The sequence below is a fragment of the Bactrocera neohumeralis genome, unplaced genomic scaffold (genome assembly GCF_024586455.1).
Source record: "Bactrocera neohumeralis isolate Rockhampton unplaced genomic scaffold, APGP_CSIRO_Bneo_wtdbg2-racon-allhic-juicebox.fasta_v2 cluster10, whole genome shotgun sequence".
NCBI classification, from domain to species: domain Eukaryota; kingdom Metazoa; phylum Arthropoda; class Insecta; order Diptera; family Tephritidae; genus Bactrocera; species Bactrocera neohumeralis.
Window position 1 is genome coordinate 27,707,539 of NW_026089623.1, and position 15,948 is coordinate 27,723,486.

The window sequence follows — 15,948 nt, forward strand, 5'->3', positions numbered from 1 at the left end:
TTCGATTATTATTATTCGAACAATGAATGCCCTAGTCAGTTAATACGGGTTTTCGAATAGTCGAATTCCAAGAGCTGTAGTGTATATACATACATATGTATTTATTATGTATTCCTTGATGCAAATGTTTTGTAAAATATTATAAACAATTAGAACATCTGTTCTTCTTTGCGACTTTGCAAAATATCTAAAATAACACAATCTTTAACCAAAACTATGAGAATTCAAATTTAAAGTTATGTATCATACTTTATTCTAAAAATGTACTTTATTTACAGTTTATATTTACAACGTTGAGAAAGCCTGAGATGAATGTAAGATCAATCAATCGCCCACACTTATTAAGTTAACTGAGGAGGCGGCTTTAAACCAGACTATGTACATATGTACATCTGCAACATAATTAAAGAGACGTTCTTTGCTTATTGCGAATTGTATAAAATCCAAGTACCCAAGCCTAGTAATTGGCCTTAACATTACAACGTCACAGAAAATCCAATTCTACACCAAAATAATAGAACACACATAGATAAAAACTCGTCCACATAAAAAAAAAATGCAGTGCAGCCTAGAACAAATGAATGACTGCGAACGTTCACCGAACCGGACCAATCTTCGTGTCAACTTTAATGAGAAAGGAGCTGAAGTAAAAGAGCGACGCGAAAAATTTCTCACCGCCAAGTATGGTTCACATCAAATGAGTCTGATACGCAAGCGTTTGGCTGTTGAAATGTGGTTGTATGATGAACTGCAGAAGCTCTTTGATCCACCGGTAAGCTGCAACGTCTGATAGTATTATTATTTTCAATTATTATATTTTCGTATTGCAGAGTGAGGCTATTGATGTGGATATTGATGAAATTTTAGACATGGATACCGATGATATAAGAAGATCACATTTAATAGTAAGTTAGTAATTTTTAAGTGGATTTATCTGTACATTTTAAGCAATACGTTAAAACCTAAAAATTCAATTATTACACTATAATTATTTAATATTTTAAACCTCAACATAGTATCATCAGAAATGGGAATAGAATAGTACTATACATTAGGTAATAGCGTTAATAAGAATAAAAGAAGAAAACACGTTAACTTCAGTTGCTGTAATACCCTTACAAAGGATTACTTACAAAAATTACTCTATCTGAACAATTTCTTTGGCTATTACGCTATTGTCTTGGACAAAATTTTGGCAAAATTTCGTGAAAATATCTCCACAGATGAAAAATTTTTCATACAACTACTTGTTTACGATCTTTCAGTTTATGCTATAGTAATGACAATAAAAGAGATTGCATAGTCATAAGCAATAACCAATGTCGAATTTCGTGAATATGTCTCGTCAAATGAAAAAGTTTCCATACAAGCACTTGATTCCAATTAGTAGCAATCAGATGTGAAAAATTTCTTCGGAGATTACATCATTGTCATACAAATACTTTATTCCGATCGTTCAGTTTTTATGGCAGCTATGTATATGCTATAGAGTCGGACAGTTTCGACAAATGAGCAAGGCGGGTGCAAAATATGAGGTCGATTCCTCAAAAAAATAAGTGACCCTGGGCCCTATTCCACAAAACAACTTATCAACTTTTCTCTTTGTACTTTGCAAATTTTTCGTCAATTTGCAAAGCTTTCTGTTCCACAGAACTATGAAATTTGATAAGTGATAAGTTGAAATTGATAAGTGTAATTTGCAAAGTCTTTACAATTTTTATATTCTCTTTGTAATTTCTGTTCCACGTACGTTCTCTTGTGCAAAGTGCAAAGCTTATATTGAAAAGTGTAATCCGCAAAGACTTTGCATATAATTATGCTGTTCCGTTCCACAAAAACTGTAAACTCTATATTTGCAAAGCAAAATTCGATAAGTTTGTCAAAAATTTGCAAGGTAAATGATCGCTTTGCAAATTCATATTATTATAACTAGTCAAGCTTTCAAAATGTTAAGACGTGAGTTTTTGTTCGACAATAGTGAAGACGCGGTTACAGCTAGAAATTATAGAGACCGAATTAATTTTTCGGGACTACAAAATTTCAATTTTAAAGAGTGCTTCCGTTTAAATCCAATCCAGGTGGATTTTCTTTTAAATAATGTTGGACAAAAATTAGAGCACAATACACAGCGCAGTCATGCTTTGTCGGCTGAAAATCAACTGCTACTGTGCCTGCATTGGCTCGGAAATGGTTGTCAGTACCATGGAGTTGCAGCTTTGCATGGTGTTGCAAAATCCACAGTTTGCAGAACCATCCATAGAGTTGTCGACATTGTAATAGACGTTTTATTTCAAAAAACAGTGCGATGGCCCGATGATGTCAGTGGTATTGCTGAAAAGTTTTTTCTGATGGGTGGATTCCCTTCTGTGTGTGGTTGCGTTGATGGCACAATCATTAAAATTGATGCGCCTCCATTACACGAGGAAGAATATGTTGACCGGCATGGAAACCACTCATTGAATGTGATGATGATATGTGGGCCAGACTACACATTTTACAGTGTAAATGCAAGTTGGCCGGGCAGCGTTCACGACTCAAGGGTGCTACGGAATTCGGCTGTAAGTCAAAGATTTGACAATGGATGGAGACCATTTCCGGATGCTGTTGTTTTGGGTGATAGTGGTTATGGATTGAAAAACTGGTTGATACCACCATTACGCCGAAATCCCAATAATCCTGCTGAAGAAGTTTTCAATCGTTGCCACAAAAAAACACGCCGCATAATTGAAAATAGTTTTGGCATTCTTAAAGAAAGATTCCCGTGTCTAAATTATTTGCGACTGAGGCCCGAGTTTGCAGGAAAGATAGTCATAGTTTGTGCCATCTTACACAATATTGCCTGTAGCATCGGAAGGAGTAGTGAAAATATACAACCCACTGAAGACACTGACAATGAAAGCGAGGAATTGGATGAAAATGCTGAAGAAGAAAATGATGCCCTTAATAATATAGATGAAGAGAGTGGAATGGAAAGGGTTACTTCCCTGCTACAATACTTTACCTAATGCCAACTATTATAGTATTGTTTTAAAATAAAAGTGGTGTTTTGGCCATGACATTTTTCCACTGCAAAAGCGTTGTATCTTTTTGGGGCATTTTTAGGGTCTGAGATTAAGGTCTCAGAGAATAAATAATAAAGGAAGTATTTTTGTATTTATTTACATCATTTTATTAATTTCAGAGCTTTTTTGTTTTTATCACAAATTATTTCAAAATAAAATGTTTAGAAATCAAATACACACAAATGAAAAATTGGCCTTTGGTAATCAAACCTCCTCAAATAACAGACGCGATACATTTTCTGTTTCTGCCGTTGCAATTCCCAGTGTGATAGCAGAGGGTGGAAGTAGGAGCTCCCTCTCCAGTTTTAGGCATTGAAGTTTCCGGTAGTAAACCTCAACCTCAAGGAGCTCCATCCGGCATTTTTTCTCTCTATCCAAAGTTTCACTTGGAAACTTGGTAGAGCGCTTCCTCTTTCTTGGATTTAGAGGTGGATTGGCAATTGTTTCTTCTGAAATAGATATTCTGGAATCATTCTCAGCTGACGGTAGATTTTCTGAGTTGCCATAACTTTCTGGCAAATTCAAACCATCTACCACAGCTGAGTCTGATTCCAGAATGTCGAGGATGGCCAAGTCAGCTTCATCCATTACCTTGCCCTTCCCACCTCCGGATCCAGTATTTCGGGCGTTATCCCTTTTACTCTGCAAATTAACAAAATTAAATTCACAAAAATACAAAAAGATTCTCGTTAAAAACCGGAAGCTCGATTTTGATTTTAAAGCCATTGTTTCTTGGGCAAATTTTCTTAGAATTCATCGTAGCTTACGATTTTGATAACCGCTTCGTCGGAAAAAAATTGACCCACTCTAGTACACATAGCAATTAGTAATATTTTGGTTAAACCGGTTGTTATCAGCAAGAGTTGTTGATTGAGTGCACTGTTAACTCACAACAACAATGTCTATGATGACGTTTTGTTTTGTTGTTGTCAACAACATGCTTGTTAGTTATTAGCAATGTACAATATAAGAATTCCAAAAACAACAAATGATGCAAATATAATTATTTGCTATGTGTAGGCAATAAATTATTGTACTTACCATTGTCCGGCTCTTCCAGAGCCCAAACAAACTGTCCCTTGCATAGGTCCATGTTTTTTGTGCTGACGCCAGTTGTAGGGATTGGGCTTTTTTTAACACATCCTCCCATGCTGCCTGTTTATCTAATTTGTTAACCTTCACAAAGAAATGTATACTTAAATATGCTTGAAATTTACAATTATTTATTTAAAAAATACTTACTCTGTTGTTTTGAAAACTAGCAAATAAAATGCTTTTTTTTTCTTTTATTACATTTAAAACAGCAAGTTTTTTTTTCAATTTGTATTTTGCGGCTCATTTTAACAACTCATATAAAGCAATGCAAAGTGAAAAGTGATGAGACAGAAATGCAAAGTTGATAAAACGCTTTGTGGAACACTTTGCACACTTACTTTGCAAGAGAGTGCAAAGACTTTGCCAATAAAGCGCAAAGACTTTGCACTGAGCGGAAAGAGCGTAAAGTCTTTGCCAAAATATGCTCAACGCAAAGTGAGATTCGCAAAGAGCATTGTGGAACAGAAACGCTTTTCACTTTGCAGTACAATATCAATTGATAAGTGCAAAGTGAAAAGTTGATAAGTTGTTTTGTGGAATAGGGCCCTGTTCATATTTAAACAGTCGGACGGATGAACAGACCGACAGACTCGAAATTAGTAGGGTCTCTAACGTTTCTTTTTGGGTGTTACAAACAATATAGCAAATTTTTCGATTTTAAGTCATAAAGTTAAGTCGAAACCTTAGTCTTTAATATTTTAAATTATATGTAGTGTGTTTGGGACATAAAAAGGTAAATTTATAACAAAATTCGTGAATTAAATAAAATTGTACAAAATAACAGTTAAAACCCCAAAACTTCATTATTTGAAATTTTTCGTCCAAAAGATTGTGATTCAAAAGTTGGCGGTCCTTTTATTGCTTACAACCCTCTAATAGGTTTAATGTACATACATATCTCCAAGACCAATACAGTGTAAAAATTGAGGAAATCGGATAATAACGCCATCCATTCCTAATATAACACTACTGTTAAAAACTACTGAAAGTGCGATAAATCAATGACTAAATACATCAGAGATATACAATTTAGCAAGCTGACATATCTCAGGTCTGATTTCAACCAAATTCTGTCTTAACATTCTTATTTCACACTGCGAAAATGGGCGAAATCGGACTGCAACCTTTATGCCTAAAAAGGATAAAATTGGGCGAAAACTTTACCCAGCTCCATATAAAATCCGGGAGACTTTACTCCATATGTTTGGTGATGGTATGAGAGGTACCTTCATGACTCTCAAGGAACATTTTATTAGCACGTGGCATGTTAATAGTATGTACTAGTGACAAAAATATATAAAATCGGGTCGATACTACCAACCCCATATACTACATATGTACATATGTCTAATGATTTTCGTTCTACAAATTTCTTTCTTGAACTCGAAGTCTCTCGAACTCGAAGATTTTTTTGTAAATAATTCGACTTAGGGTAGTTCAACTGTATACACATATATAATTGCTTGAATTCCTATCCTCTCTTTAACGGTTGGCACCTCAAGGCTTTGATGCTTGCAAGCTGCAAGAGTATAAAATGTTCTGTTGCACTTACTTGTTTTTCCTTTAGATTTTGTTATTTTATCTTTTGTTTCCTATGCGTTTCATCGTTCATGAGTCCATCATTTGTTTGTATATTTCGTACCCAAAATAGATATCAAAACTCAATTTTCTAAAAATGTTGCCAACCATGGAAATGAATGATAACAGGGAACTGTTAATTGATTACTTTAAAGCTTTTTCCCTAAGAAATTTTACATGTATTTATTTACATTCTCATTTCTCTTTTAGCGACTTTTGTCAGTCTGCAAACGCCCACAAGCGGATATATCCGTAAGTTAGATAGGAAAATTATCGAATGTTCAATTTGAAGTAATAAAATGTTTCTTTTCCACAGAAATTCATCAGTGATTTATTGGATCGAGCAAAAACACTGTAGATTTACTGCTCTGACGCAACGGTACTTTATTAACAAGTTAAAAATATAAAACCCGGAATGATGCAGATTAATTTTAGACCTAAATATATTATTTTGTAATAAGTAGTAATCTTTTTGTTCAAAAAACTATGTAATGCCTTTTGTTATTTCTCAACATTTTTGATTTTGAAAACATGTTTTTTGATTTAAAGATATATTTTTAACTTGAAATAATTTATTATTAAAATTATATACAAATTTTATATACGACGCGCATAGAATATATTGAATATTCATACGTGCATAGAATTAAATAATTTATTATCACTTGTAAAACCAAAAGCGCATGGATGATATTTAAATCAGACATGTAATATAACCAAAAATAATAATTTAAATATAAATTTCAGTAGCTAAGTATATAAGTATAAGTGATTCTGAAAAACAAAATAAATACAGTAAAGTTAAGCAACTAATCATGACAACACCATACATTTGTATACCAAAAAACAAAATAAATAAATAATTGACACAAAGCAAGTACTAAATTTAATAAGAGAAAAATTTTGCAAGTTTAAGGGATTCGTGTGATGATTTGTATACAATAGAAATACACACATATCGCAATTATCTCAAATGTTCATAAAAATTGCTATTATGCTTCAAATGTGGGACGGTAACCAATTAGTTAAATTTAAATTACGTTCACCCACAGTAGTCACAGCGTTCAATGTTTGAAAAACAAACACATTTTTCCTTTTTTATTAATCTTCTACTCTTAATATTATTTATCATTAAAAAAAACAACATACAAAATCAAATTTTGCTGTGAATAACTATTATTAATTAAATGTTGGATGTTCAAAACGCTTCTCTTTACCTTCACAATGATTCTCAGGTATAAATGTACTTTTTCTTTCAATAATTTCAAAAAAAGTCGTTGATAATAATATTTATTTCCGAATTCTTTTCGTCAATGTTTTTACTAAATATATCACGGACTTGTTAGAAAAGTTGGTGCTGCGGGTTCGGAAGAAAACAACATAGCTTCGTACAACTAGCCCACACTTGTTAAATGTGTTATGGAATAGTATATGTATGTACTTGTATAAGTCCAAAATATTCCTTCAATGTAACTATTCAATTTGATTGGGAAGAGGTAGTTTTATTGAGTGATTGGTGAGCTTACTTATATAAAAATGATTTTGCTTTTGAAAAGTCTATGGAATAAAAATTTTTACATTTACATTTTTTTAATTTATGATTTGTGTCGTCCTGCTTTCATAAGATGTATTACTTAAGACTGTACTTCTCAGTCGATGTAATTTTTGGAAGCTAATTTTTTGAAAACTGCCAGTAATAAAAATACTTTGCATATAGACTTGTTCGAAAAAATTGGAGCAACTAACAAGAGAAATAAAGCAAATGTTATTAATTTTACAGTGATATTTAAAGGCAAACTTAATTTTAAGAAAAATGTATACAAATTAAAATGTATATCAAAATAAATGTACACCTAACGCTGTAATTCGAATAAATTATCTGGGACATTTTAATTTATATACAATTGACCACATCTGGAACTCTAAAACTCTATGAGAATCTCGACAACATTATCTTTTCCTTGTAGAGTCGTATAACTGTTTGCTATAAAAAAGAAGCCAATTAAAATGAGTATTTTGGCTAAAATTGTCATTATTTTTAAAAAACTTTCTGAACCAACAACTTTGCGTATTTTTACGTCCTAAAAGATAGACAATTTATCATATTAATATTTGACTCCTAAATATTGCAACAAATAAATTGATAGCAAGTTTTAAATTTTACTGTGGTTGTTCTTATTTCACGGAACACGTCTGTATATCAACACAAATAAAATATTCATATATACTTTTGAAACGTGCGTTTATCTTTTGCAAATACTATTATAAATATATTTGAATTAAAAGCTTTGACAAAATGATTCCCCTATAAATAGAGTAGCATGCTTGTTTTCTCAATCCCTTTGCAAACATATAATTGTAAGCAACAAGTTTATGTCAAGTAAGTTTTGCAATTACTATTTAATATTTGTAAAACAATGGGTGAACAAAAATTTGTAAAGTAAAATTAATCACCAAAGTATATAAGAAAGCTCAGGTTCACTGCCAAAAGATGTTTATATGTATATCTAAAATGAATGCATATGAAATAGGTTTAGAGATGTGTGAGATTGATTGATTGCAAAACGAGAAATGCACCGCGACCTTAGGTCTATTGTGCCCTCTCCAAAATTATAAACACTCACCCAGACCCAGCATATTGTACGGGATTATTAAAATATTTATATATATTGAAGTCGAAAATATTTTAAATTTAAAATGGGTGCATTGTATGAAGTATAGTAGTATACTAAGAGAACTATTCGAAAAACGGTTACGCATTATTATTCTAAATTCAAAGTTTTTGTTATTATAAAAATTAATGAATATAAATTCCATACACTAATATATAGCTCTGAATTATTATTTACCCTACAATGAAATACACATATTTTTGTTTATAGTAGCCCATTCACAAAAAATTTCAAAACGATTGTATTTTACTGACTGGAATTAAAATGAACGATCTCCGAAATGGATTTGTTTATGTAGAACTAAATACATATATTGATTGTTAATTTGATTCCATATCATAATGCGCTTTTGCAACCAACAGTTTATTAAAGTTTACAAAATTTTTTGAGTAAAGTTTTTACCTACTTAGAAATAGACCTTTATTACTAAAAACTTAAGCTGGAGTATTAGAATCCTTGGATCTGCATACATTCTCTTATTCTCACAAATATATGAGGTTATTTGAGAAATTTATAAATATGTTGTTACAAGGATCTTATTAAGATTTAAAAAATAGCCTTGATAAAATAAAAACTTTTTAGAAGCGTTCAGATTACTATGTAAATATTCATTATGTTAAGGGGCTATACCAGTGTGACGCATGAAAAATTAGGCGATTTTCGTGAATTTTTTTAAAAGAAAGTACTAGATTGAATGTTTCGACGTTCTATGTACGTAATAAAGTATATTTTTAGCTATATGAAAAAAATTTTTTTTTTACAAAAATATTGAAAAATAACGGAGTTATGTGCTGTCTGCGGAAGTTGTCTGCGAATGAGTAGCTGAATCAAAAAAATTCAAAATGTTTATTAAACTTAAATATATTTTCTATACAATGAACTACGTTCTTTGAAAAATATCAAAAATTAAGAAAATGGCGTAATTTTGAAAAAAAAATCGTTTTTTTACGAAAAAAATGGTGGTTTTTTAATGCCAAAATTACAATTTTCAACCAATCAAAAAGATCCTAGTCTATTGTATAGCAAATATATTCACTTATATCCGGTTTTAATATGAAGTCGATCGGTCAATTTCTCGTTGAGTTATAATGTCAGCAATTTTGAAAAATGTCGTTTCGAGAAAAACGCGTTTAAAGTTTCACTTATATATGTTTGCACCTCTGAGCGGTCGCTGTTTAGAACGCTGCCATTCAAAAACTATTGAAGATACGACCTCGCCGATTTCACAGGATATTTTTATACTCTCGCAACAATGTTGCTAAGGAGAGTATTATAGTTTTGTTCACATAACGGTTGTTTGTAAGTCCTAAAACTAAAAGAGTCAGATATAGGGTTATATATACCAAAGTGATCAGGGTGACGAGTAAAGTCGAAATCCGGATGTCTGTCTGTCCGTCCGTCCGTCTGTCCGTCCGTGCAAGCTGTAACTTGAGTAAAAATTGAGATATCATGATGAAACTTGGTATACGTATTCCTTGGCTCCATAAGAAGGTTAAGTTTGAAGATGGGAAAAATCGGCCAACTGCCACGCCCACAAAATGGCGGAAACCGAAAACCTATAAAGTGTCATAACTAAGCCATAAATAAAGATATTAAAGTGAAATTTGGCACAAGGGATCGCATTAGGGAGGGGCATATTTGGACGTAATTTTTTTGGAAAAGTGGGCGTGGCCCCGCCCCCTACTAAGTTTTTTGTACGTATCTCAGAAACTACTATAGCTATGTCAACCAAACTCTACAGAGTCATTTTCTTCAGGCATTTCTATATACAGTTCAAAAATGGAAGAAATCGGATAATAACCACGCCCACCTCCCATACAAAGGTTATGTTGAAAATCACTAAAAGTGCGTTAACGGACTAACAAAAAACGTCAGAAACACTAAATTTTACGGAAGAAAAGGCAGAAAGAAGCTGCACCCAGGCTTCTTGTAAAAATTGAAAATGGGCGTGGCCTCGCCCACTTATGGACCATAAACCATATCTCAGGAACTACTAGACCGATTTCAATGAAATTCGGTATATAATATTTTCTTAACACCCTGATGACATGTACGAAATATGGGTGAAATCGGTTCACAACCACGCCTTCTTCCAATATAACGCTATTTTCAATTCCATCTGATGCCTTCTCTGTATAATATATAGTACATTAGGAACCAATGATGATAGCGGAATAAAACTTTACAAAAATACGGTATTTGAAAAATATGTAAATGACGTATAATGAAATCTCGACTATCACTTTATCATGCGAGAGTATAAAATGTTCGGTGACACCCGAACTTAGCCCTTCCTTACTTGTTGAATATATAAACTATCGAAAAAGCAAAAAAAAGGTGTCACACTGGTATAGCCCCTTAAAAGTTAACCAAAAACATTTGTCAAATAATTTATTAGCATTGCATAAGCTCATTTGCGAATGTAGACCTAAATAAGAAATACACATAATTTAATTATTTTTATTTGCTATGACTAATAAGGTTATTTGCTGGTAATTTTTATACTCTCGCAACAAAGTTGCTAAGGAGAGTATTATAGTTTTGTTCACATAACGGTTGTTTGTAAGTCCTAAAACTAAAAGAGTCAGATATAGGGTTATATATACCAAAGTGATCAGGGTGACGAGTAGAGTTGAAATCCGTCTGTCCGTCCGTCTGTCCGTCCGTCCGTGCAAGCTGTAACTTGAGTAAAAATTAAGATATCATGATGAAACTTGGTACACGTATTTCTTGGCTCCATAAGAAGGTTAAGTTCGAAGATGGGCAAAATCGGTCAACTGCCACGCCCACAAAATGGCGGAAACCGAAAACCTATAAAGTGTCATAACTAAGCCATAAATAAAGATATTAAAGTGAAATTTGGCACAAAGGATTGCATTAGGGAGGGGCATAGTTGGACGTAATTTTTTTGGTAAAGTGGGCCTGACCTCGCCCCCTACTAAGTTTTTTGTACATATCTCGGAAACTACTATAGCTATGTCAACCAAACTCTATAAAGTCGTTTCCTTCAGGCATTTCCATATACAGTTCAAAAATGGAAGAAATCGGAAAATAACCACGCCCACCTCCCATACAAAGGTTATGTTGAAAATCACTAAAAGTGCGTTAACCGACTAACAAAAAACGTCAGAAACACTAAATTTTACGGAAGAAATGGCAGAAGGAAGCTGCACCGGCTTTTTTAAAAAATTGAAAATGGGCGTGGCGTCGCCTACTTATGGACCAAAAACCATATCTCGGGAACTACTAGACCGATTTCAATGAAATTCGGTATGTAATATTGTCTTAACACCCTGATGACATGTACGAAATATGGGTGAAATCAGTTCACAACCACGCCTTCTTCCAATATAACGCTATTTTTAATTCCATCTGATGCCTTTTCTGTATAATACGAGTATATACATACATTAGGAACAAATGATGATAGCCGAATAAAACTTTACACAAATACGGTATTTGAAAAATATGTAAATGACTGATAATGAAATCTCCATTATCACTTTATCGTGCGAGAGTATAAAATGCTCGGTGACACCCGAACTTAGCCCTTCCTTACTTGTTTTTTTTTTGTTTTTGTAAAAGTTTACTTAAGCTCATCCGACCTCACGCAATGTCAAACTACTGAGTGTCGTTTCTTAAAAATACATTCGGGTCCGGAAACAAATATGTATATAGTTATGTTTACATGTATGTATGTTCGTACAGTTTATAATTCATTTTAACTTACAAAAAGAAATGTGCAATATCAGGTCTACCCTCAGCTTCGCTCGCATCCAAATCTTAAATAAAGATTAAAGATCATTTACAAAAACAAATAACTAATAAAAATGCAATGCTTTTGTTAGGGTTTTCAATCTTTAGATTATACAAAGTATTATGATGATTCGGTTTCGACGTGAAAGCGTATATAACAAACTTACATTCACATTTATAATACTATATAGAATTCAGGGTTGTAATGTACTGCAATATTATAAAAACCCACTTCTTAAACTCAAAATGTAGTCGAAAAAGATTTTAACACTACCATCGTAATATTGAAAAAATACATACGTTTCGAATTGACTATTCATTTCCCTAATTCACCTTCAAATGTAATTAATACAGATGCAATTTCTAAATGTCAATACATTTTTTAGTATAAACAACTATATTTTTACCATACTTTCGGAGAGGACTTATACTAGTACTTCTCCAGCTCTGAAATAACTAGACTTTTCAGTACGGTTAGTCCCGACTATACAAACAAATAAATAAATTCGTAAATAAAGCGAAATCAATATGATCAAAGATACATACGTGTGTACATATAACCCATCATTATAAAAATATTACAAAATCGTTCATGGTTATGCTACTCGTATACTTATTGCAATAATGAAAAAAATGTTTTCCTTTTCAAACCTCAAATGTTGTGAAATCTGAATTGATGCTCACCAATCCATTGAAAATGTAATTAAACGTAGTTTCTTTTATGGTAACGTATGTACGTAAGACTTATTTTAACATAAAACCTTTTACACTTAAAAACTCATCATTTATATTCAAAATAAGTATGCTTCGTGAACTAAATATTATGTGAGTATGCACACATACGCATAATCACATAAGCCGAGAAAATGCAAAACGAATATAGATATTATTGTAAGTCATATGGAGCAAACTTTGTAATGTACGAGAAAATAAAATTATTTGCTTTGAGAAATAATTGTATGAAATTTATTTATAATAACATAGGACTTAAAATCGCGTTTTTCCGTCCATCCCTTTGCGTAAAAAATGAGATACCCATGGCATTATTTAATATGTAACTATGTACTATACTACTGCTAAGAACATTATTTTTTATACTCTCGCAACAATGTTGCTAACGAGAGTATTATAGTTTTGTTCACATAACGGTTGTTTGTTAGTCCTAAAACTAAAAGAGTCAGATATAGGGTTATATATACCAAAGTGATCAGGGCGACGAGTAGAGTCGAAATCCGGATGTCTGTCTGTCCGTCCGTCTGTCCGTCCGTCCGTGCAAGCTGTAACTTGAGTAAAAATTGAGATATCATGATGAAACTTGGTACACGTATTCCTTGGCTCCATAAGAAGGTTAAGTTCGAAGATGGGCAAAATCGACCCACTGCCACGCCCACAAAATGGCGGAAACCGAAAACCTATAAAGTGTCATAACTAAGACATAAATAAAGATATTAAAGTGAAATTTGGCACAAAGGATCGCATTAGGGAGGGACATATTTGGAAGTAATTTTTTTGGAAAAGTGGGCGTGGCCCCGCCCCCTACTAAGTTTTTTGTACATATCTCGGAAACTATTATAGCTATGTCAACCAAACTCTACAGAGTCGTTTTCTTCAGGTATTTCCATATACAGTTCAAAAATGGAAGAAATCGGATAATAACCACGCCCACCTCCCATACAAAGGTTATGTTCAAAATCACTAAAAGTGCGTTAACCGACTAACAAAAAACGTCAGAAACACTAAATTTTACGGAAGAAGTGGCAGAAGGAAGCTGCCCCCAGGCTTTTTTTAAAAATTGAAAATGGGCGTGGCGCCGCCCACTTATGGACCAAGAAGCATATCTCAGGAGCTACTAGACCGATTTCAATGAAATTCGGTATACAATGTTTTCTTAACACCCTGATGACATGTACGAAATATGGCTGAAATCGGTTCACAACCACGCCTTCTTCCAATATAAAGCTATTTTGAATTCCATCTGATGCCTTCTTTGTATAATACGAGTATAAACATTAGGAACCAATGATGATAGCGGAATAAAACTTTACACAAATACGGTATTTGAAAAATATGTAAATGACGGATAATGAAATCTCGATTATCACTTTACCATGCGAGAGTATAAAATGTTCGGTGACACCCGAACTTAGCCCTTCCTTACTTGTTTATCTTTAAATTTCTATAGCTTAGAGGCATTTTATGGCATCGCTTTGACTTTAGACACTTATTCCTCAAAATTGAGCACTCTACAAAAGTGTCCATTGCGACAAAGTCGAAACGCACACCGGCGAGGTAGTACGGGGCTCTAAACCTGTTTTTTCCACGAAATTCCCATTTTTTGGATATATCTCGTAAAAGACAAGAGCTATAGAAAAAATGTACATAACAAATTTGTAGGAAATTTCATTTGCTACAAAAAAGATCCGAGGTCAAAACCGCCATAATTAATACTTCTCGAGATATTCGGCTTTTTAAGTAAGTCTTTATAGAATTTTCATAGATGGTATCTAACAAAAAATGTATGAAATTTCCATACAAAAACGAAAATCGTTTAGTTTATGAGAGTTGGGGTAGTATTGACCCGATGTTATCTATTTTTGCCAATACCATATACTACTAACATACCACATACTAAAAAAACAAATGCACTACCCAGCAAAACCTGCGTGACCGAAACTCCCACACATTACCACAATTTTTACTTATTACTAACACACCCTCACAAATCATTTAATTGCGTAAAGAGTCTATCCGCTGTGCCTTTTGATTGTTTTATATTACAAGCTCTTCACACAACTTCTTTTCTATAAAAACAAAACAAAAGAAGACAAACTGATTTTGGACTTGCCACTGTTTATGGAAAACGATGCATGTAAAAGTATACAACATGATAACATGATTGTTTACATTCGTTTATTCGTTGCGAAAATTCGAATTCAAAGAAAAAGAAATTCGGCACGCGTGTTAAATTGTGAAAAATTTGTATTCTAATTAAATTTGGTTATATTTTATGAAAAAAGTGATTAAAAACGTGATTATAAAAGTGGTACATATATAATTTGAAAAGGTGAGTAAACGGAGTAAATTTTAATATGAAAAAAAAATACATTTAGTGCTTACATGAGCCGAGAAAAAAAGGCTTTTAATGTCAGTGCCTCCAAATTTGCCAAAATATGTAGTATTAATGTGAATTCTGATAGTGATTCAAATGTGGAAGAATTGAGCTCCGTAGATATATCTTTAAATGATTATGATAGCCAAGATACCATTGATAGTGATAGTGACAATGTGAATATTGTAGTGAAAAATGATAAATGCAAAGAAATAAAAGCTTGGGCTTTACGCAATAGAGTGTCCCACAATACAGTGACTGATTTGCTTCAAACCTTGCGAAAAATAGGTTTAGTGGATTTGCCCTTAACAGCAAAAAGTCTATTAGGTACAAGTAGAAAAAAGGTTAATATTGAAACCATTCCAAGTGGCGCGTTTTTATATAGAGGAATTCAAAATTATTTTGAGAAAAATTCATTTCCTCACCTTGAAATAAAAGATAGCATTGTACTTGATATAGGAATAGATGGTCTTAGATTATTCAAAAATTCGAATAAGGTATTATGGCCAATTTTAGCGTCCATCGTTGATTTTCCAAACGAATTGCCATTTACAGTAGCATGTTTTTCTGGAACAGAAAAACCCTGGAATATTAACGATTTCTTAAAAGACTTTTGTGAAGAAGTAGCTTATTTAAAAGAAAACGGTCTTCAGGTAGGTTCTTCTTCCGTTAAAAA

General features: G+C 32.8%; 1 protein-coding gene across 4 annotated transcripts in view; it reads left to right on the plus strand.

Annotated features, from left to right (window-relative positions):
• Positions 1-7,898, plus strand: part of LOC126765381 (protein phosphatase 1 regulatory subunit 14B) — a 47,950-nt gene extending 40,052 nt beyond the window's left edge. For all 4 annotated transcript variants that reach the window (XM_050483109.1, XM_050483112.1, XM_050483113.1 and 1 more), the window contains 4 exons: positions 279-772; positions 831-905; positions 5,946-5,987; positions 6,052-7,898. In XM_050483109.1, the coding sequence (XP_050339066.1) occupies positions 557-772; positions 831-905; positions 5,946-5,987; positions 6,052-6,093 (375 nt within the window). In that variant the 5' untranslated portion in view covers positions 279-556 and the 3' untranslated portion in view covers positions 6,094-7,898. The remainder of the gene's footprint in view (positions 1-278; positions 773-830; positions 906-5,945; positions 5,988-6,051) is intronic.
• The last annotated feature ends 8,050 nt before the right edge of the window (positions 7,899-15,948 follow it).